This window comes from Ctenocephalides felis, unplaced genomic scaffold (assembly GCF_003426905.1).
Source record: "Ctenocephalides felis isolate EL2017-DRISC unplaced genomic scaffold, ASM342690v1 CF-g0.4_SCAFFOLD_01170, whole genome shotgun sequence".
In the NCBI taxonomy this organism is placed as follows: Eukaryota; Metazoa; Arthropoda; class Insecta; order Siphonaptera; family Pulicidae; genus Ctenocephalides; species Ctenocephalides felis.
Window position 1 is genome coordinate 70,411,519 of NW_020537324.1, and position 22,891 is coordinate 70,434,409.

At 28.7% G+C, this 22,891-nt stretch overlaps 6 protein-coding genes across 6 annotated transcripts; 3 read left to right on the forward strand and 3 right to left on the reverse strand.

The window, feature by feature from the left end:
* Nucleotides 1-190: 190 nt before the first annotated feature.
* Nucleotides 191-2,603, forward strand: LOC113366574 (SWI/SNF-related matrix-associated actin-dependent regulator of chromatin subfamily B member 1). Its single transcript, XM_026608203.1, has 7 exons — nt 191-371; nt 440-630; nt 1,437-1,596; nt 1,665-1,812; nt 1,880-2,088; nt 2,148-2,324; nt 2,408-2,603. Exons 1-7 carry the CDS (start codon nt 291-293, stop codon nt 2,552-2,554), a joined length of 1,113 nt encoding a protein of 370 aa, XP_026463988.1. The 5' UTR covers nt 191-290; the 3' UTR covers nt 2,555-2,603.
* A 307-nt stretch (nt 2,604-2,910) lies between these two features.
* On the reverse strand, nt 2,911-3,905 carry LOC113366678 (tubulin-folding cofactor B-like). The gene has a single exon (XM_026608329.1). It carries the CDS (start codon nt 3,697-3,699, stop codon nt 2,980-2,982), a length of 720 nt encoding a protein of 239 aa, XP_026464114.1. The 5' UTR covers nt 3,700-3,905; the 3' UTR covers nt 2,911-2,979.
* A 5,204-nt stretch (nt 3,906-9,109) lies between these two features.
* On the forward strand, nt 9,110-10,196 carry LOC113367605 (ankyrin repeat and SOCS box protein 2-like). The gene has a single exon (XM_026609199.1). The coding sequence runs from the start codon at nt 9,117-9,119 to the stop codon at nt 10,194-10,196; it is 1,080 nt and encodes a 359-aa protein (XP_026464984.1). The 5' UTR covers nt 9,110-9,116.
* Nucleotides 10,197-14,919: 4,723 nt separating this feature from the next.
* On the forward strand, nt 14,920-15,919 carry LOC113367944 (ADP-ribosylation factor-like protein 6-interacting protein 4). The gene is made up of 4 exons (XM_026609514.1): nt 14,920-15,160; nt 15,235-15,441; nt 15,522-15,627; nt 15,689-15,919. Exons 1-4 carry the CDS (start codon nt 15,109-15,111, stop codon nt 15,810-15,812), a joined length of 489 nt encoding a protein of 162 aa, XP_026465299.1. The 5' UTR covers nt 14,920-15,108; the 3' UTR covers nt 15,813-15,919.
* A 32-nt stretch (nt 15,920-15,951) lies between these two features.
* LOC113367943 (chromatin assembly factor 1 subunit A) lies at nt 15,952-20,666 on the reverse strand. The gene is made up of 6 exons (XM_026609513.1): nt 19,987-20,666; nt 19,250-19,794; nt 17,926-18,056; nt 17,465-17,622; nt 17,243-17,384; nt 15,952-17,088 (listed from the first exon to the last, which is right to left on the reverse strand). The coding sequence occupies exons 1-6, from the start codon at nt 20,527-20,529 to the stop codon at nt 16,067-16,069; spliced, it is 2,541 nt and encodes an 846-aa protein (XP_026465298.1). The 5' UTR covers nt 20,530-20,666; the 3' UTR covers nt 15,952-16,066.
* A 422-nt stretch (nt 20,667-21,088) lies between these two features.
* On the reverse strand, nt 21,089-22,582 carry LOC113366484 (mitochondrial folate transporter/carrier-like). The gene is made up of 5 exons (XM_026608092.1): nt 22,229-22,582; nt 22,010-22,163; nt 21,698-21,944; nt 21,519-21,632; nt 21,089-21,430 (listed from the first exon to the last, which is right to left on the reverse strand). Exons 1-5 carry the CDS (start codon nt 22,386-22,388, stop codon nt 21,173-21,175), a joined length of 933 nt encoding a protein of 310 aa, XP_026463877.1. The 5' UTR covers nt 22,389-22,582; the 3' UTR covers nt 21,089-21,172.
* Nucleotides 22,583-22,891: the final 309 nt, after the last annotated feature.

A 22,891-nucleotide genomic window follows, 5' to 3' on the forward strand; every position in this document is an offset into this window, starting at 1 on the left:
GATTCTGCGTATGTCAGAACTGCCGAACTTAAAAGCATAGATGCAAAAGACCGGAAAAGAGTGACATGGTTTGCAAGAGAACTTGCGAGAAGTTAGCTGAATTACTATGGAATGAACTTAGCACTAGAAGAAAATTCAGTCTCATCTCTCATATGTCAAAAAAGGTTGTCTATGGAGTCGGTGAAATTGTTTACATGGAAGATTGTTGTGAAAAAAAGTAAAAAGACTTCATTAACGTCATAATAAGTTTTTAAGAGATATAAAAGTTGTCAAATTAAAATTATATTACCATGGCTGTTCGAACGTACGGCGATAAGCCCGTCAGTTTTCAAGTAGAAGAAAATGGAGAATATTACTTTATTGGCTCAGAGGTGCATATTTATATTTCTTCAATCCTTATAATTCTTTATCTTATACAATTATGATTTATCTAAAATAGGTCGGCAACTACTTGCGTCTCTTCAGGGGCTCTCTGTATAAGAAGTACCCTGGTATGGTCAGGCGCAATTTGACAAATGAAGAACGTAAACGATTAGTCGATGCTGGTCTCACACAGCATGTTTTGGCATCATCAGTATCTTTATTAAGGGCTTCTGAAGTTGAAGACATTATTGAAGGAAATGACGACAAGTATAATAGACTATTTTGTTAAAATAATTAATTAGTTAAATAGTTCTTTTATAGGCTGAATAGATATTTTCGATATCTATATATTATTCAAACATAGCATAGCTCCATCTCAAAATGTTTAAAAGTTACAAGCATTTAAAAGTTTTGAATGTCAGAATACAAACAATTTTTAGTGGATATCCCACAAACGGTGAGAGATTTCTTAAAAATTCTTGCAGTGGATTTTATTTATTTTGATTGGCAAAATTTCATCCAAAAACATCAAAGTTCTGTGATGAAACATTCAAAAGTTACAAGCATTTAAATATTTCTTATATAAAAAATGATCAAAATTGCACATAAGAAGCTTTAAACAGAAGTAGGTGAATTGTCACTTAGCCAAGAATAAGGACAAAAAAAATGCCTTTCAATATTCCTAACAGCTGATTAATAAATTGCAAAACACTGAAAATGTAACATGACTCTAGGGTCATATTTCATTTATTTATATTTTGAAAAATTCGAGAAGCTGGAAATTATACAGGATGCTCCCTATGACATTAGAAAGCTGCTGTAAAAATATTACAAATGTAGTTCAAAATTTAAAAAATGTGAATATTTGAAAATGGTTTTAAAAAAAAAAGCTAATATCTCAAGAACTGTAGAAGATAGCTTGAAAATTCTTTCACTGATGGATAAATATTTTGAACACCTATGTTTCATCTGTTTTTAAAAGTTACAATTTTGATAATTAGTCCAAGACTATAAATGCCTTACATTGATAAAGATATTCATTATATTTTATTTTAAATTTCTTTCAACTTTAGATACAAAGCAGTATCAGTGCATACATCTGAGCCCCCTGCTCCTCGAGAGAGTAAATCTAAAAAAGCTGCCCCTTGGGTACCGTCTTTGCCAAATTCAAGTCACTTAGATGCTGTACCCCAAGCAACACCTATAAACAGGAATAGAGTTAACACCAAAAAGGTATTAACTATTACCTAAATATTCAAAAAAAACAAAGCTGAAGCTAAATTATTACTTTTTAATTTTAGATTCGAACATTTCCTTTATGTTTTGATGATCTGGACCCCTCAGTAAATATAGAAAATGCTTCACAATCAGAAGTTCTTGTTCCAATCCGTTTGGACATGGAATTGGAAGGTCAAAAGCTCAGGGATACATTCACATGGAACAAACACGGTTAATATAAAATAATAATAAACGCGTCATGAAGTATATTTTATAATTTTTGAATTTTATATTTTAGAGAGCATAATAACTCCAGAACAATTTGCTGAAGTACTGTGTGATGATTTAGATTTGAATCCTTTAACGTTTGTTCCTGCAGTATCTGCAGCTATTCGACAACAAGTTGAAGCTTTTCCAAACGATTCAACAATTTTAGAAGAAGGTTCTGATCAACGTGTTGTTATTAAACTTAATATACATGTTGGAAATACTTCATTAGTTGATCAAGTACGTAATTGTAGACAATGTCTTTTAATGAATCATTACTACTTATATTTATTTTGTAGGTTGAATGGGACATGTCTGAGAAGGAAAACAATCCAGAAGACTTTGCTATGAAATTATGTGCCGAACTAGGATTAGGAGGAGAATTTGTTACAGCTATTTCATATAGTGTAAGGGGACAACTTTCTTGGCATCAAAGGACTTATGCTTTTAGCGAAGCACCCCTTCCACTGGTAGAGGTACTGTTGCAAACAACAGAGCCAATAATAATCCCAATGCCTCACTTACTTGATGGAAATATAAATATTTCTTCTCCTCACAGGTGCCGTTCCGGCCTCCTAGTGAAGCTGATTCATGGGCTCCATTTTTGGAAACTCTAACAGATGCAGAAATGGAAAAGAAGATTCGAGACCAGGACAGAAATACCAGACGAATGAGAAGATTGGCAAATACTACACCTGGATGGTAGATGGAAGATTAATGTAATAATAATTTTAATGGTTTATTTTTAATGATTGTATAATAAAAATAATTCTATATAAAGGGAATTTTTATTTGAATTTTTGATTGAAATAGAAATGGAAAAATAATGCTTGTTACTTAAACATAAAGAAAATGAATAAATAATTGTGGTTTGCACTTTGATGTACTAAAAGTTCTTTGTATATTAAATTGTGATATTTTATTTCAAAGTGTAATAAATATAATAGTGTATAAAATAAATTTATAAATATTTGCGAAATGTTCTTCTTATAAGTATTAATAAAATTAGAGTTGCAAGTACTCGAAGCAGATTGTTTTAAAGCATTGCATTTTATTTATTTTATCATGCTTAAACCTTTGCATTTCACTTAATACTGTGAAAAGTATTCTCGATTCTTTAGTAATTGTTATTCAAATTTCTTCCAAATCTAATTCATCTTCAGGATAATCTCCCACATCCACATGTGCCGGTTTAACAAAACCACCATATTTCATTGCACATTCAAAATATCTCTTTCCATTAAAAGAGCCATCATTTTTCCCCAGCGGCTCATCATATTTCACTCCAACAAATATGCCATCTAGTCCCTCAACTTCTCCTTTATACATAACCGTGCCCTTTCTTGATGGATGCCCTTTGACTTGCACCAGACACCTGCCTCCAATATTTATTGTTTTAAGTTTTTCTTCTAGTGCTAATTCTTTAGCCTTAGATTGTTCTTCAAGTTCTTTCTGCCGATTTTCATCATATTTACCTAGTTTATTGTTTTTGAGAAAACTATGGACAGTATCTGATCTTTTAGTGTATTCCTCTTTAGATAATTCAAATTTCTCCACGTTTTCTACAATGTATGAAGCGTCTGATATCACATGAATTAACATACCATTTTCTATGGGATAAGATCCTAATAATGCATTATCATTATCGAGAAGACATACTAGATCATCTTTTCTCTTTAGTAATTGTAAAATCATATTGTTAGCTGTGCCTCCTGTTATCATTTCTAGTTTTGATTTGAAATCGGAAATTGTGATTGATTTGGGGAATCTCTTTTGCATGCAAACGATGTCATTTAAGGAGTTTGTGATGTCGACTTCGACGAAATCTGAAGTTACTACTTGCACCGACATGGTAGAGGGCACAATTTAAGTTATTATTGCAATAAAATAAATGCGAATGAAATTATAATTCAATTTTTTGTACTTCAGAGTGAAACAAAGAAAGTTAAACCACATGTAACAATTTGAGTCACGAAATGTCAATGAATCATGGTTATAATTTTATTCTAGAATCACTTTCAACACATTTTTTCATTGACTAGACACAATATCGTATTTTATTGTATTTATTAACACTTTTTTAACATTGTTATTAACACTGAAAAAAATATTAATATTTAAAACACAATTCCAACTAAAATCTCTATTTGAATCTTGGTATGAATTTGATTGAAGTGACAGAAATTATCCGCCATGTTGTTTGAGCTGTCAAACGGAAAATACCAGGGGCGCACTTTGAACAAATTCAAATATTTTAAATAAATATGTAATTTTTTTTAAATGCCCGACAAATACATTATTATAATAATTTTAGTTACTCAGGTGTTACTAATATACGTAGTTTTATTTTTAGAATACACTTTGACTAATAACTAAAAAAATAAATAAATAAATTTTATTTTATATTACGTACTTCTAATAAAACTACTAATTAATAGTAATATGTAGTAAAATAAGTGCCTTAAATTATAAACAAACCTAAATGTGATAGTAATACGGACTAATACTGCTTTTAAAACTACTAATTCAGTACTAAGAATCAAACGACATGATTGTATACACTTTTACTCTACTATTAAAATTACTAATAAATATCAAAAACATGAATAATATAAAATAATAGACGTATAGATATTCTTTAGATACTAAAATTAGATACTAAATTTTGCAACTACAGCATATATTCTGCTTATTCAGTATTCTTTTCAATATTTACTAGCTCAATTACAATAATATTAACGTCAAAATAACATATCACTCACCAAACCCTATAAAAGTATACCAAATCAATAATATGCATTTTTTATTTAAATCATTATTCACAATATTTACCCCTAGCATTTCAGCAGACGGCCCTGCAAAGACGAACGAAATTTCATTCCGGGATGTGACTGTTCCCCTGGCAGAATGAATCGATTTAGTACGAAAAATGTTCCACGAAAACGTCAAACCATATAAAAGCGTCTCGAAGTATTAGGAGCGCAGACGCATTTTAAAATTGAAATCCCCGCGCTAGTATTGTACAGGGCCGTCTGGTAAAATGTTTATTTTAGAATATTTATTTAAATTAAGAATAGCATTTATTGTTTTGGGACATTTTGTCAAGATTTGGTTATTTGAATGTTATTTTATAATAATATCATAGTAGATGAGCTTTTAGATATTAAAAAGAATAGTGAATATGCAAAATATATAAAAAAATGTTTTTTTTGGAATAAAAATTAACATTTGAGTGTAGCTGTGAATTATACTTTGCTAAAAGCAACCTGAAAGATTCAAAAAAATGCACATAAATTTTATAATGAAAGATTAATTAAATTATTCATACTTTTATTCATACAATTACAAAATATTACAAATGTATATTAATATATATGTATGTGACATTAAATATGAAAAAATAATACAACCTAAATTTAATTTAATATGTAAGTTGTCCTAAACATAAGGTACATTTGAGATAAAGCATTTTTTTTCTTAATATTATATCATAATATGCTGTATTAATGCAATTGTAATACATCTATTAAATACATATTATCGCTATCATTCACATTCTTTTCTAAGATTCACTTAACTTAAATAAGCAATTTGAATACTTTTTTCATTGCTTTGATAGAAATATTTATCAATATTTTAACAAATTTGTAAGTATATAATATATAATAAATATATATTTAAATTACGTACAAAATAAAGCATAAAGGCATAGATAAAAGAAGAGTATAAAGGTATACAAATCTAACAAAAATAAATAAAGATTGTTTGTTTTTTAAATTATCTCAAAAATCAAGCTTATTTATCACTTCATTTAAAGTTTAAATTTTAGAACTATTTAATTGTATGTACAACTTTCCAGAATGTAATGGCACTTTTGATTTTAACAATATTAATAAATAAATATATTTACTATCTGTTACAGTTTAAATCTCAATAATGCACTCATAAGTTTTTAACAGTTTATAAAAAATCTATAATAGATAACTTAGTGCGTTATCTGTAGTAAAACTAGTCTTTAAACATTTACAAAGCATTTGCATTTCTTCTCAAAATTTCTTCTCAAAAGTACGAAGAACTCCTTTTGCACTTCATTATAATATTTATTGCCCAATATTACATCTTCCTTATTAGTCCTGTCGTTTCCTCTACAAGCTGTAACCAAATTGTTTCCAATCGACTTTATCAATAAATGTTTTCTTTATGAAAGATCCAGTTTTCATTCAAGATGGTCCACGACAGGGGCTCATGAATTCTTGTAGTCTCCTTCAATGGAAAAAACTGAGTAGTAATAATGAATAATAAATTTTAACAACATCAATTAAATAAATAAGAATATTGTTTGGTGAAATATACACAATGTCGATAGTTATTGATAAACATTTAAAACAATTATTTATAATTTACCTATGAGACCTATGTTAGCTGGAGTTTGATATCGAAGAATCATCATCTATTGGTAAGTCTAACTTTAGTTTTCCTATTATAGGTGCTCGTTTCATCAGTAGTCGCTGCATTCAAAGGAATTCTGGAGTACATTTTCTGTCTCAACAAAAAAAAGTAAAACATTAATAAATATTATAAGAATTTAATAGAAATGTTCATATTAATACACAAAACATTTATTCTTTTTAGTTTAAGGGTTGCAATCGAAGGTGCTAAAAAATAATCTATACATTTAATTTTGTCTGGGTAAAAATTTGATCTAAATTATTTTGTTTTGAAAAGTATACTTTTCATATAATATATATATATATATATATATATATATTATGTTATATTGTTACCTTCAAGACGTGAAGAATTTAATTTAATTTAAATTTTAAACGTATTTCTAATTCTTAAACATAAATATATATATTTATATATATATATATATATATATATATATATATATATATATATTTATGTTTAAGTATAGTATAATTTAATTAGATTAAAAGGCAGTAATAATTGGGATTTTTCATAATCGATATATAGATTTTTGGCAAAATGCTTGAAAGCAAATGTGGAACCAAAAAATAAATAATATGTAAGAATTTTTGGAAAAAGAAATACGTTTAAAATTTAAATTAAATTAAATTCTTCACGTCTTGAAGGTTTCTGAACATTTGGGCATACCTTGGAAAAAATGGATGTGTGTGTGTATGTATGGATACAATTTTTCGTCCGCGCACAGATCAACCGATTTGAATGGTTTAAAAAACATTCGATTCCTATTAATAGGGAGATGTGCTGATTAGTTTTTGGCAAAGGAAGGTCCAGCCGTTACGGAGATATGGAGCAAAGAGTGCAGAAAATAGAAATCGAGTTTTTGAGAGATCGAAGTTATTTATTGGTGTTTAGTTTTTGGCAAAGACAGGTCCAGCCGTTTTGGAGATACCGAGCTAAATGTGCAAAAAATGGCTGTTTTTTAGAGAATTAAGCACCCGATTTGAATGACTCAAAAAACTTTCTGCTTGTTTTGACAAAATAATTGCTTTTCGAAAAAAAAAATTTTTTTTGACTGTGTGAAACAGTGATTTGTTGGTATGTATTTTAATCATTTATTAACATATTCCTATTGATAGGGAGATGTGCTGAATAATTGTTTAGTAGCTTTTGGCAAAGGCATATCCAGCCGTTTCGGAGATACGGAGCAAAGAGTGCAGTATATAGAAATCGAGTTTTTGAGAGATCGGAGTTCTTTGGTGTTTAGTTTTTGGCAAAGGCATATAAAATAATAATTTATTATTTATGGATTTAAAAAAAACTCAAGACAAAAGTAGAATATAATTTAATATATTCATGATGAAATCTATAATAACATTAAAAACTAGTTGGTTTGGTATTTAGCGTTGAGGCAAGTTACATGAACTTCTCAATATGTGTGAATAATCGACTTAATCAATAAAAAATAAATTAATTTATGAGTGATTAAAAGTGGATAAGAGTGGATTTATTACACATAATTGAACACAAACGCACACTTTGACTCGGAGTATGTTCTAAAAGCAAAATTTCAAAAATCAACAATTATTATAATTGAGCCACATTGATATATATCGCCAAAAAAGTTCCATAAAAATCGGCTACAAGTTTTGTTTCAACAGTTAATTACAAGAAAACGGCTCGGTAGATTTTTACCTAAAACTAATCAGTATCATTCCCAACTAATATCTTCCGAACAGTTTTTGATTTTTTAAAATCGGTTCGGTAGGATGAGCTTAAATGTGGACGAAAAGTTTAACACTTTTTTCCAAATTTCAAAGAAACGGCTAGGCCGATCGTCGCACAAAACTGAGAAACGATAATCCTCATCGAGATACGTCAAATGGGTTTTAAATTTTTGATATCGGTTCAGGCGTTTTTGAGCAAACGTCGATGAAAGTTCTAATTTTGACAATGCCAAAAAGATCATATACATACTAATTTTTGCAAAATTTGACGAATTTTTAAAGCTAAACGATAGTTGTCGTAAGGCCGTAATATTTTAGTATGATCTAGAAGACTATGGTATCAACCGCCAAAAAAATAATCATAAAAATCGTCGAATTTTTTTTTTTAACTTTATTACAAGAAAACGGCCCGGCCGATCTCTACCAAAAACGAATCAGTACGATTCCCAATCAATATCTTTCGAACGGTTTTTGAATTTTCAAAATCGATTCAGAACTGCGGGCTAAAACGTGGACGAAAAATTTTTCACTTTTCTGCTATTTATAAAGAAACGGCTTGGCTGATCGTCGCACAAAACAAGAGTCCTCATCGAGATACGTCGAATAACTTTTAAATTTTTGAAATCGGTCTAACCGTTTTTGAGAAAACGTCGATTTACGGCAAAAAATCTGTTCACACACACACACATACTTTTTCCAAATTTGGTCTCATTCGATCCAGAATGGCTACTTCGGGAAGTTAAAAAGTAAACAAGCAATGTCAATACGAGTAAATACATATACTCTTATTTTATCTATGAGTAAATAAATAATGTAAATCATAATGTAAATCTATGAGGACAAGTAATGAATAGATAAATAAGCATAAATGATATGAATAGGTTAATAAGTTTGAACTTATCAACAAGTGGATGATAATGTCTATCATAGATAAAGTAAACATTGTCCCTAGACATGTCCTTTGTCCCTGGACAATATAATAATCTCGCAAGAGTGCGAATGTTGGTACGTCATATTTTTTGGCAGTTTCTTTTCTGAACTAAATATATCATAGGGAACAATCTAACAAATAATTTGTTACAAACTAGTGAAATTTAGGAGAATTTTATAAAAATGCAAAATATTAACGAGGAATTAAAACAAGCAGTCAATAAAGATGACTTAGAAAAGGTTAAAGCTCTTTTGTCTGCAGGTGCTAATGCTAACCTTAGAATAGGACATCATAGAGAAACATTACTTCATAATGCTGCTCGTAGTATAGAAATGGTTAAAGTGCTTGTATTGGGTGGTGCTGATGTTGATGCAAGAACCATGTATAATGAAACTCCACTACATTTTGCAGCAAAGAGGTTGAACTTAAAATTAATCAGAGGGCTTCTGAAATACGGTGCTGAAGTAAATGCACTAGGCAGTTACAGACATACTGCACTGAACCATGTTGCAAAAAGACAAAGTAATGTAGATCCGGAAATAGTTAAAGAACTATTAAAATATGGAGCTGATATTAATATAGAAAATCATGAACGACGGAGCTATGATGAGAATCCAACATATAGATCACCATTAGATAACGCTGTATTAGGTAACCTAGAATGCGCTAAATTATTGATTAAATTTACTTTAATACGGAACATCAACAAGGATTACCAAAAAATCATTAACTTATCTCCTTATAAAAGATACAGTAATTACAGTGCGCTAACAAGTTATCTAGATGACTGTGTTTCTGAAATACTTCAAATGAAAACAGATGTAATAGAAGATGGCATTCCACTATATGAATTAGTTGCAAATAACTCTAACATACATGTACGATATAATAATCAATTATCTGTAAAACTATCAAAAATTGATTATTCCTTGCGCTATCCAATATATAATGATGTCATATCAGAAAAGTTAAAACTGTTTGCGGAAAGAATAGATTTGTTAAATAAGTTAAGTACAATACAATTTTATACTATATTAGATGTGGCTGATCAAGATGCCAAAAAAAGGAAAATTATTCTGGACCAAGATTCTACATACCATGTAACTAAATTTCTATCCAATGATAGCTTGTCAAACTTTATAGTAGCGTTTGATGATTCCAATAAATGTACATTTCAATCCTTAAGTTCCTCAGATAATCTCGAAGAGAATGAAACTTCTATGAGTAGTGATGCCAAACGTGCAAAATTAGATCATTTTTGAACTAGAAGTAGAGTTTAGAACTAGAGTTTTTTATTAATGGATGCTTCCAGAGAGGTGATATGAGAGATTGCTATAATGCCTATATTGTATATCCTATAATGATTGTTTTAATAACAATAAAATACAAATTTCAAAAATAAATATCTTATTAACTGTTAGAAACAATTTATTTAATCAAAAAGAAATTATATTTTGTATTGTTTCATGCATCAATAAAGTATATTTATACATTAAATGTAGTATTTATTTCATTTATATAGAACTGAAATAGCTGTTCCGAAGGGGTTAATAAAAATATAAATATCTAACACATTTCCCACACCCAAAACCAAATTTTGTGAAAGCTTTTTGTATTGAAATTGCAGGTTTAGAAGATATTCACTCAATAATAAATGATTACCAAAAGATGCCATTTTATTTTTTCTACCATTAACGTAAACTTATAGGGGTTTATAAAGTAGATAAATAATTTCTATCAGGTTCTTACACATCAAAAAAGGAATTTATTAGAGAATATAAAGAGCTCAGCTGCAGAAAAACAAAAGACAGAAAAGCACAGAACTTGAATGGGGAATATAAGTTGGTATAGAATGGTAACGAGTCTTAGAATATTAGTTTTAGTTCCAATAATATATTTATATTTAGTCGTAACGCATTTAATATTCACCAAGTAAAAGTTAAGTTTATATTATTTAAATGTTTATGTGCTAGTGAATGTATGAGGAATGATACTGAAATTATTGAAAAAGGTATTGTAACATGTGAATTCTTCCTATGTGCTTTACCTCAATTCATATCAATAAACTATAATAAAGTAAGACTTTCCAGAAAAAGATTGGAAATTGCACAAGTAAAATATGCAAATTAACATGTGGAGTACCATAAGGATCAGTCCTTGTTATACCTTGTTTTTACGATCAACTCGAAAGATGCAAAGTTAAAGGGACGATATATACTATACACAGACCCAGACGATACAGTGATAGTATATGCTAACAAAGACCAATATAGATACATACTCAAATTGGCTAATTAAGAACAAATTAACTATTAATACAGAAAAAACAAAATGCATATATATTAAATCAAATAGAAGTCAAAAAAACTCATAATTAATCAAAAATTAACTTGGAGAGACCACATCAAAAGAATGAAAAAAAAGATACTTGCACTAACAGGAGCACTAAAGAGAATACAAACACTAAATTTCAATACTAAAAGCACACATAATGTCTGTAATCATGTATAGAATGGCAACATGAAGTCTAAAGTGAAAAATATAGAAAGCATTCAGCATGCTTATAAACATACGCATGAATACGGGAGATTATAGGGAATTTTTTTACTTTATTATTCCCTGAATGCCATAGATAAGTAATGCCACAATTACTAAAGAAGTTCAATATGTATAACAGATAAAATAAAATTATAAAAATAGAAAAGTGCAAATTAATACATAAGATTAAATATAACAAAATCAAAACATGCACATCCATAACTATAAATAAGGAAATACACGAGCACAATACTAGACAACAGAAAAATTTTCATCTAAAACAAACAAGAACAAATAAAACCAGGCAGTACACTATATGGAGTGCTATGAAATTATTCAATGGGCTTCCGAAAGAGATAAAGATAAAAATTAAGTCAAAAGAATGTTATAAAGCTGATCTAGATAAATAAATTAGACCAAAGTATAAATGTAAAAATTGATATACGTATGATTGAATTATATAATAAATGATATAAAATGTTGTAATGACCATATTATATATATATATATATATATATATATATATATATATATATATATATATATATATATAATATATATATATATATATATATATATATATATATATATGTGACATGTAGAAAATAATTATATACTTATTATTATTATATTATATTATATAGTATAGATATTTTATACGATCTCTCATACCAGACACTTCCGTCTGAGATGTATCAAATTTATATTCAAATTCAAATAAAAAAAAACTCGAGTAATAAGGTACATAATCAGCACTAAAAATTAAAAGAAACAGTTGAATTCTAATAGCTACTTCTTACATCAACTTGCAGGAATTTAAATCATGTGAAAATACCTTCATTGGAATAAAACTAAAGCAAAATAAACAACCAATAACAATAGAAGTAAGTTAAATAACTAATCTAATACACTTTTCATGTCATAAGTAAAACTAAAAACACTCTTAACTCCATGCTGTGAGGGCTTATTATGAATTGTACTGGGTGTGGAATAACAATGTTACATTTCATGAAATAATATTCTCCATTAATATACAAATTGTATAAGAATCTATTTAATAAACAACTGACAAGCAGATGACAGTTTTTATATACTCAGTATAATGACAATAATATTAGAATATTTGAAACTCCATCGAGTATGCCATGATCTAGAAAATACATAAACATTTTGTTACAAACTAGTAAAATTTAGTACCATTTTATAAAAATGCAAAATATTAACGAAGAATTAAAAGAAGCAGTATGGAAATATGACTTAGAAAAGGTTAAAGCTCTTCTGTCTGCAGGTGCTAATGCTAACATTAGAATAGGACAGGATAAAGTAACGTTACTTCATGATACTAATAGTTTAGAAGTTACTAAAGAGCTTTTATTGGCTGGTGCTGAAGTGAATGCAATAGACAAGTATAGCGAAACTCCACTACATACTGCTATAACAAGTGGGAAGAAATTAGAATTAGTCAGAGAGCTTTTGAAACATGGTGCTGCAGTAGATGCAACAAACCGTAAACGTAATACTCCACTGAACCTTGCTATAGTGAAAAGTTATACAAACCTAGAAATAATTAAAGAACTGTTAAAATATGGAGCTGATATTAATATAAAAAATCATGAACGACGGGATTATGATGACTTTCCAACAAATATATCACCATTAGATAATGCTGTAGGTAACCTAGAATGCGCTAAATTATTGATTAAATTTACTTTAGTGCGGAACTTCAACAAGTATTACAAAAAAATCATTAATTTATCTCCTTATAAAAGATACAGTAATTACAGTGCGCTAACAAGTTATCTAGATGACTGTGTTTGTGAAATACTTCAAATGAAAACAGATGTAATAGAAGATGGCCTTCCACTATATGAATTAGTTGCAAATAACTCTAACATACATGTTCGATATAATAATCAATTATCTGTAAGACTATCAAAAATTGATTATTCCATGCGCTATCCTGTATATAATGATGTCATATCAGAAAAGTTAAAACCGTTTGTGGAAAGAATAGATTTGTTAAATAAGTTAAGTAAAATACAATTTTATACTATATTAGATGTGGCTGATCAGGATGCCAAAAAAAGGAAAATTATTCTGGACCAAGATTCTACATACTATGTAACTAAATTTCTATCCAATGATAGCTTGTCAAACTTTATAGTAGCGTTTGATGATTCCAATGAACATTTCAATCTTCCTACAATAATCTTGTAGAGCCGAGTACAGGACTTTATGAAACTAATATAAGTAATGATGCCAAACGTGCAAGATTAGAATGAATACATTTTTTGTCAGTACTGGTTTTGATTAATGTATGGTTCCAGAAAGGTGATAGATGAGATATTTGATATAATACCTATATTGAATATCCTATATAATGATCGTTTCAATAAAAATAGAATATAAATTTGAACAATTAATTTTTATTTTAACCAATTAAAATTTAAAATTTTATTTATATATGTACTTGTCTCAATACAAAATTAAATACTTGATATTTATATGTTAAAAGTAGTATTTATTTTTTTGGGTAGAACAGAAATAGATGTTCCAAAGAGATTACTAAGCTTTTTGTTGTGAAATTGCAGGATTAGTAGATTAGTTCCCTCAAAAATATTTTATTATCAAAAGATGCTATTTTAATTTTTACCACATTAGGTAAACTTTGCTATTCCAATACTAGTGTACATATATCTTAGAGAACTTTTTTTCCATGCACGTGAACACAAACCAGTTTCTACAAAGTAGATAAACCGTTTCTAACAGATTCTTGTAGATCAAAAGAGGGATTTATTAGAGAATATAAAAAACTACTGCAGGAAAACAAAGGCTAAAAACTTTTTCAAAATCTCCTGGTTTAAACTGAAATTGAAGAGGCAACAAAAAATGGTAATATCTATAAGCAATGAGTCATAGAATATTCCTACATGTATACAGACATTATTGAAAAATGAAAAATGAAATGTTAAATGAAATAGTAGAAACTAGAAAAAGAAATAAAACTGAAGCAAAATAAACAACCAATAACAATGAGACTAAATAAAATAACTAATCTAATGCACTTTTTATGCAATAATAGTAATCCAAATAAAACTCTTACCTATATATTATAAGGAGACATATAATGAAACTGCACTGAGTCTATAATATTCATGATAAAGGGGCAACAAATTCACAAATTGTATAAGAGTCTTTTTCATAAAAAAAACTATATACATACAATTGAATATTCTACAATTATTATATTGTTTAGGAATATTCTATGTAGCTGTTGAAATGTAATTACTGAGGTTATTTTGACATTTCAAGTAGAAAGATGACAGTTTTGACATACTTACCTTGTGTCTGAATATTGGTACGTCGTAGTATTTTGACAGTTTCTTCCGTATGTTAGTTCAGAGTGATTTAAAACTCAGAATAAAAATTAAATTATTTATTTTTAAAATATATATAAATACTTCTGATAAAAACGTTTTATATACCTTAGAAATTCCTGTCCACCTGTCTTTTAATTCATTTCTCACATTTGATCCAAGATGACAGTTCTATAAATTTTATTGCCCTGTTATTGTTTATATTTGCAAAAACATCTAACAGACAGATCAAATAATCTTAGTAACACATTTTACACAAATGTCTAAACATAAGAGCAAAGATAAAAAGCATAAACACAGGAAAAAACATTGTAATTGAAAATTCTTTTAAAGTGTGCTTTTATATGATTCTATGATCTGTTCTTTTATTGTCTGTTACTTGTAGCAAAGCACAAGAAATCAAAAAAGAAATCCAAACATCATGATACTGAACGCCTCAATAAATCTCAATCAATTGTGAATAATAAACGAGAAAGAACTCAATCAGAAAGTTCAAATAGTTCATGTTCAAGTTCTGGTTCAAAGAAAGATGGTAAATTATCTAAGAAACGAATAAAAGTAGATGATGCAGATGATATGAGTGTTCCTATAGGTAATATAATATACTAAATATAAATATACTAAAGGATTGCATTAAATTGTTTTCAAAAATGGTTATCAATTTTGTTTTAGATTTAATGGCTTCCTCCAAAACAATGAGGCCCCAAACTCAAGACGAGTGGAAAGAAAAACAAAGCATAATAAAACATGTATTAGACCCAGAAACCGGACGCTACCGGTACTTGAAAATTTAACACAAATCAATGCAACATATATTAAATCACATTTTACTATTTCAGATTGATTAAAGGTGATGGAGAAGTTTTAGAAGAAATTGTGAGTAAAAGTCAACACAAAGAAATTAATAAAAAAGCAACTGCATTTGATGGAGAATATTTTGAATCAAAAACAGTTAAAAAATGAGACAAGAAATGAAAATTTGTCTAAATTCAAATGATGTAGATGTATATTGCATAGAATATATAGTATATTTTAATACATAATCCATATAATGTAATAAACACAATTTAGAGACAAAAGTGAGTAAATACATTGTGTTTACATTTTAACTTTATATGGATAGCTTACAACCTCATACCAGTTAAAAGAGGCAATCGATTATTAGTATGTCTATCAATAATTCATAAATATTAATTATGATTATGCTACTCAATTTATTAATCACTAAGCATAATGCAATCTTCGTTTTGATCATTGTGATCTTGTGGAGCAGTTTCAGTCCCACTTTCAGCTTCTTTAGCATATTTTGTTTCAGCGCGGTTTATAAAACTTGTTAATAGATTTACTCTTGATTTTGTACTAGGTGGCTTCTCTTCTTTTTTTATTTCAGCATTAGTTTTATTTTGTACATTTTCGCTTGAAGTTTTATTTGGGAATTTGGATCCAACAGGCACCGATACAAGAGCAACGCGCTTCTTAACTTCTGCAGCAGGCTTGAACTGCTTAGCCAACTCATCATTATCCAATACTTTTGTGAATTTTGAAATGTTCAAGTTTGTTTTATCAATTTTTTTCTTGGTTGTTATAGGTGAATTTTCAGATAGGTTTTTTTCTAATTTTTTGTGTTTCAAACTATATTCCCACTGGTTGACCAGAGGCAAATCAGTAAGTTTGTGGTCTTGTCTATAATTTTCTGCAACAAACCAACATCTTCTAACTAATCCTGTATTGTCTTGCTGTACAGTTTTATACTTAGCAATTTCATGAATTTTTCTACCAATCGAAGATTTCGATATATCTTGTTTTTCGATGTTCTTCTTCACATATGTATAGAACTCCTTAATTAAAAATAATCTACTGTACTCATTACCGTGAATTAATCTGATTAAATCTGGTAGTAGATTATCTGGAAATTTAGTTAATTTACAACCAGGACCTGTGTGCACTGCATCACTATCAGCCGTTGAAGAATCCACTTCAGGTTTGAGCACTAGCGGCTTATCATAGATCATTGAATACTGATTCAACATGTTCCATATTGATTCGACGCATTTTTCAGGTTTAGAGCCATCTGCATTGGACCAAATGCATCCGTACAACCGGGGTTTAATTTTCTCAGTTTTCTTTTTCATTTCTTCGTTGAATTCGTTCTGGAGAAGTTTCAGTTTTACTTTCATATCTTCTGCTGAATTGCTCTCTATTTCTTCAGCATCATTCTGTTCTTCTTCACTGAGATATCCTGTAATAGACAAAAATATATTAAAAAGACATTGTTATTTGTTTTTTTGTTAAAATCAATAATTAATAGCCAATAAAAAATTGTAGAATAAAATTTTAATCATTCTTCAGGAATAGATAAAGTAAGAAAGTAAGTATATAAACATAAAACTTACCATGAGGAACAAAGAAATCATTATCAACCTCATAGTCATCTTCAGATTCATCTTTCTCTTTTTCATCATCAGATCCATGTAAACTCTCACCAGGTTCTTCTTCTTCCCATTCACTATCAGAATCCACTTCATAATCCAAAATCTACAACAAATTATTTATACATTTAAAAAAATATATAGAAACTCCATTGCACTTGGTTTGAATTTGAATTGGAAATTTACCTTATCTCTACCGAATGGAGCTCTGGGTTTCACATGGTCACTGAATTTTGTCCAAGTGCCCCAATACGGAGGTCTTCGATTTTCGTGAAACTGCAACAACTTAGGTCTACTATGTTGTTGTTTTGGAGTATCGCTCTCCACTATTGCTTCTCCTTCTTCTACAATATAATACAAAATATTATATAAATCCAGGACAAAAATATTATTTGAAGAATAATTAAATTAGTATAACACTTATTATTTATTTTATTTGCATTAGACCTCACAATTGGTAAAAGAATAGTTATATTTTCATTAAAATTTATAAACCAACATTCTAGCAAATTCCAGTATAAATGTTTTCATATTTCTACCAAAGAATTTTGGTAGAATTTTAATATTTTTACTATTATATGAAGATAAATACAAATATACACAATGTATTAAAATATTTTTTATGATATCTAAAAATAAAAGAGTACCTATGATAATTATATCTTTCTCAGAATTATTCCACGTTTTTGAAGATCTACCCTTTTTATAATTAGGATCCTTTATGGCGGTTATATATAAAGTAGGTTCCTCCACAGATGAATTGATAATAGCATCCAATCTGTAAATAATCAACAATATATATATATATATATATATATATATATATATATAAAGCGAGAGGTTTTTCTTCAGATGGTGAAATAATATGATAAAATTGTTGCTTGGGCATCCATCCAGTAATTAAAAAACAGTTTTAATAAAAAATGTTTTTATTTAGAGAAACATACGTTTCGGTTCTTGATTTGACCCATCTTCAGTGCTTATTTGTATGGAGAGCGCTATTTACATATATAGCATTGAAATTATAGTTATTTTGAAAATTCATGTTGTTAAAAATTAAAAAACACTTGTAAAAGTTCTTGAGTTTCATTAAAACTGTCTTTTAATTACTGGATGAATGCCCAAGAAACAATTTTATCATATTATTTCACCATCTGAAGCAAAACCTCTCGCTTTATATAATACAAGGGCTGAAAAATTGGACAATTTCAACATGAAATATTCAAGATTTTTTGTCTTTCTCAAGACACTGATTTTCAAATATTCTACAAGTTTCAAGACTCAACAAATTTCCTCAAGATTTTTTGCAAGCATACATATCAAGACTTTCTTGTTAATACACTCATAACCAATACTACACTGAAGTTACAAATCCAAGATTTTGATCATTTTCAAGAACTTTTACAAGTGTTTTTCAATTTTTAACAACATGAATTTTCAAAATAACTATAATTTCAATGCTATATATGTAAATAGCGCTCTCCATACAAATAAGAACTGAAGATGGGTCAAATCAAGACCCGAAACGTATGTTTCTCTAATTAAAAACATTTTTCATTAAAACTGTTTTTTAATTACTGGATGGATGCCCAAAAAACAATTTTATCATATATATATATATATATATATATATATATATATATATATATTTAATTTATTCATAAGCAAGCCAAAATCAAATAAATTAAATATTATTCCAGGTAAAAAAATTACTCAAGTAATTTCATAATTCAGTCTCTGGTCATAAAGTTTTCCATCACAAAGTTTTTTCAATATCCGGTCTAAATTTCATGCGCAAGGTTGAAATTTTTTACTTATTTATATCCTTCAAAGTCATTATAATAATAATAAGAAACCAGCAAAATTGATTGACCTTTATAAGATTAAATACTTTATACATCTTTATATACACTTTGTGATAAAAATTTGTGTTTAATTGAAGTAAACTTTTCTGTGTGAAAGAAATCTTACCTTGCTTTGCTATCCTCGTTCAAAATCAACCTATTAACAGGTGCTAATTTCATATCAACTTTCAAACAAAACGGCATAAAATTATTCTGTTCTTTTTCAGTAACCTTTTCATCAGTTTTAGATTCAACAATGCTATCTTCGACAACTTTCTTTTGAAAGAAGTTAGCAAATGCAGCAGCAGCTTTTCTCTGTTTTTGTTCTGCTTCCTCCTTTTCTAACTCTTTCTTTTTCCTTTCTTCCTCTTTAAGCTCCTCTTTCTTTCGCTTATCTTCTTCTTTCAGTCTCCTTTCTTCATTTTTTAACTCAATTTCTGAGAGACGCTTTTTTTCACGTTCTTCTTTTTCCAGCCTTTTTTGTCTTTCTTTGTCTTCCTTCTCTTTGCGGCGCTGCTCTTCTTTTTGCTCTTTCTCTTTCTTTTTGCGTTCTTCATTCTCAAGTTTTTGTTTTAGACGTAGTTCTTTTTCTTCTTGTTTTAATCTTTTTTGTTCCTGGCGAGCTTTATCTTTCTCTTCCTTCTTCTTTGCTGATTCTTGCTGCCTCTGTAACTAGATAAAAGTTAACTTTATTGCAACGATCACTCATAACAAACATCAATCACAACAAATAGTCATAAATTTAACTTATGGATCGCAAATTGAAAAAATAAATAATATAGGTGTTATTTTGGATCTCATTTGAACTGAAAGTATTTTGACATATCTTATCCTTAATAATTATGAGTCATTTACATCACTTACTTGTTTTGAAGATTTTTTAGTTTGAGTAGGTGTATTTACTGATGTTTCATTCGTTTTTTCACCCTTAGTATCATCTTCATCATTTTTAGCATCAACAATTGAATTATCTAACTTCTGAGAAGAATCAGATTCATCTTTTGACTCACTACTGTCCTCACTTATTTCATCTATACATATCACAGATTCGGTTTTAGATTTATTACTACTACTATCATTGTTTGAATCTTCATGTTCAGCCTTATCCTTCGCTTTTTGAATAAGTTCGTCGACATTGTCAACTATACGAACCACAGGGTTAATTAAAGATTTGTCCTTTTCTACAGCACCGTTACTATCGTCTTCAATAATTTCAACATCTGCACTATTAGCAATATTCTCTTTTACAAAGACTTTTTTTATCACTTCCTCCTCCTCTTGGCCGGCATTGGATAATTTACGTTTTTTGGCAATTGACCCTTTATCAACGCCTGTTGAATGTGGACTTAGGGTTTTGAATGGAAGACGGGCTTGCACTAACTTTTTATCCGAAGCTTTATCTTTCATTGTATTAATGATGTTAAAAACAAATTAAGTAACACATTAAGATTACTAATAATATGAAAAAAAAAACTGGGTAATAATTAAATAAAAGCAAAAAAATAATTTACGACAGAACAGCAACGAGGAACTGTCAATAATAAAACAAATCGCGGGAAAACGATGAAAATGCAGTACTGACACCTTAACAACATTTGACCAGAGAATTAACCCGTTAGGTGGGAAAATTCAAAACTGGTTTCAAAATTACAAATTTGTCTAAATTTTCCATTTAGACAAAATAACTAAAGATTCGTTAAATTAAGAAAAAGAAAACTTCTCATTTCATCATTACATCAAAGTTGGTAAATAAAACAGTACATGTATATCAAAGTTTGTGTTGAAATATTAAAATTTGATAGAGTATCAAACTACAAACACTGCATTCTTCAAATGTTTAGGAAATGTTTGTTATTATTATATTGCATTTAAAATACTTGTCATGACAAATATTATAACATAAAACATTAGCAAAATACCAAATTAAATTAAATAAAAATACATTCCATTCTTTATTATTACATTTATTACATTTTGTCTATTTTATATTGTCATATGTAACAATAAAACAATACTGCCAAAGTCAAGAAATTTTTCTTCCAGGTAGTCATCAACTCTCACCAGTTAATTTTTCCCATATAAGCATCACCAAGCATATATTAGGTGTTACATGAACCAAATAAGGTACAAGGCCTTTGTAAAATCCTTTTACATGTTCATATTTCCATGTTATTTTTATACAATCCCAGGCTCCCTTGTAACTCTGATTGTGGTCCTGTAATCTGGCTCTTATGACTTGATAAGGATAGGTTGTAGCGGCGGCTATAAGCTTTGAAATGGCTGCAAAGATAATGTACTCTCCGGAACTCTGGAATAAAGTATATGAATTGTTACAAGTTGTCATATATATATATATATATATATATATATATATATATATTGGACACAAAACTTACCATTTTGGTATCTATTGGAACTTTCTTATACAAGTTATATCTCACTTTCATCTCTTCATAAGTCATAAATTGAATAGCCCCATGAGAGACACCAAACATTCCAGGTACAAATCCCTGACAAAAATAATTTTCATATAATATTTTCATATAATATTGACATATTGACTTCTATAACTCACTCTATAAAGGCCTCGAAATCCCTCTTTGGTATAAATCTGCTGTAAACCATCGAACATACCAGCATATTGCTTACTGTTCAAATTTCCATTATTATACTGCAAGCATAAGCGTGTTTTAACAACATAAATCGGATTTGTGATAGCCAATGATAAAGTTCCAGCTTGAGCAGCAATTATTAAATGTGCAGTCGGACTTAAAGGAACAAGAGAATTTCCATCTTGAGAATATGTTTTGATAGTGTTGTAGCTGCAAGAAAAACAAATATAGTAACTTTGTATGTGGTGATGTTTATGGTGTGCCATTAGCATTACAATAAGAAGTATAATCCCCAAGAACTTCCAGACCCCCAAATATTGGGCGCAACACCCCTATAGAGCCCTCGCAAACCTTCCTGTTTGAATATTGTAGAAAAAGCTTCACCCAAACCATTGTATCGAGGAACTGATTTTGTTCTTCCATCGTTCACTACAATAAAAATTCAGTATTGGTAGTTTTATTGCATAAGGCTGTTTTGTATAATATATTCTTACCTGCAAATCGTATCTTTATCAAATCAAGTGGATGCAAAATAAGAGTTGATGTGACACCTCCAGAAATTCCGGCAAGAAGATGTTCGTATTTTACGTGTGTTAAAAAAGCGAGTTTGGATTTACTTCTTGCTCCAGTAGAACAAGAACTTTTAGTAGTCATTTTAATATGTTTTGTGTTAACAAATCTATTAAAAATTTCATAATTAACTAACTTAAATATTATATTATCTTTACTAATTATCCTATACAAAAAAGCTAGTATAAAATATACTGCTTAACCACATATTTCTCTTGAGATTGGAATACATCTTCACTTTTTTTCCGCAAAATTGCGACTTGTGACCTAATGCTATTAAAATGTGACACTAGAAGAAGTGTCAAATTCAAGACTGAAGTTGAAAACAATTACATGTATACCAACACATAAAAATATGGATGGTTGCGCAACAGTTATTATTCGCACGTTGCACACCGTGGAAATTCAAAATATTTTTGACAGCTTGAAGGTAAAACCAAATATAAAATGAACAATATTCATGGCAGGATTAATAAACTTTATATTTATATATAGAAAAAGTATGTTTACTTCGTAAACTAATGATAAGAATCAATGTTTATTAATTAATATCATATATAATACTTGTATGTGCTTATATAGTTGAT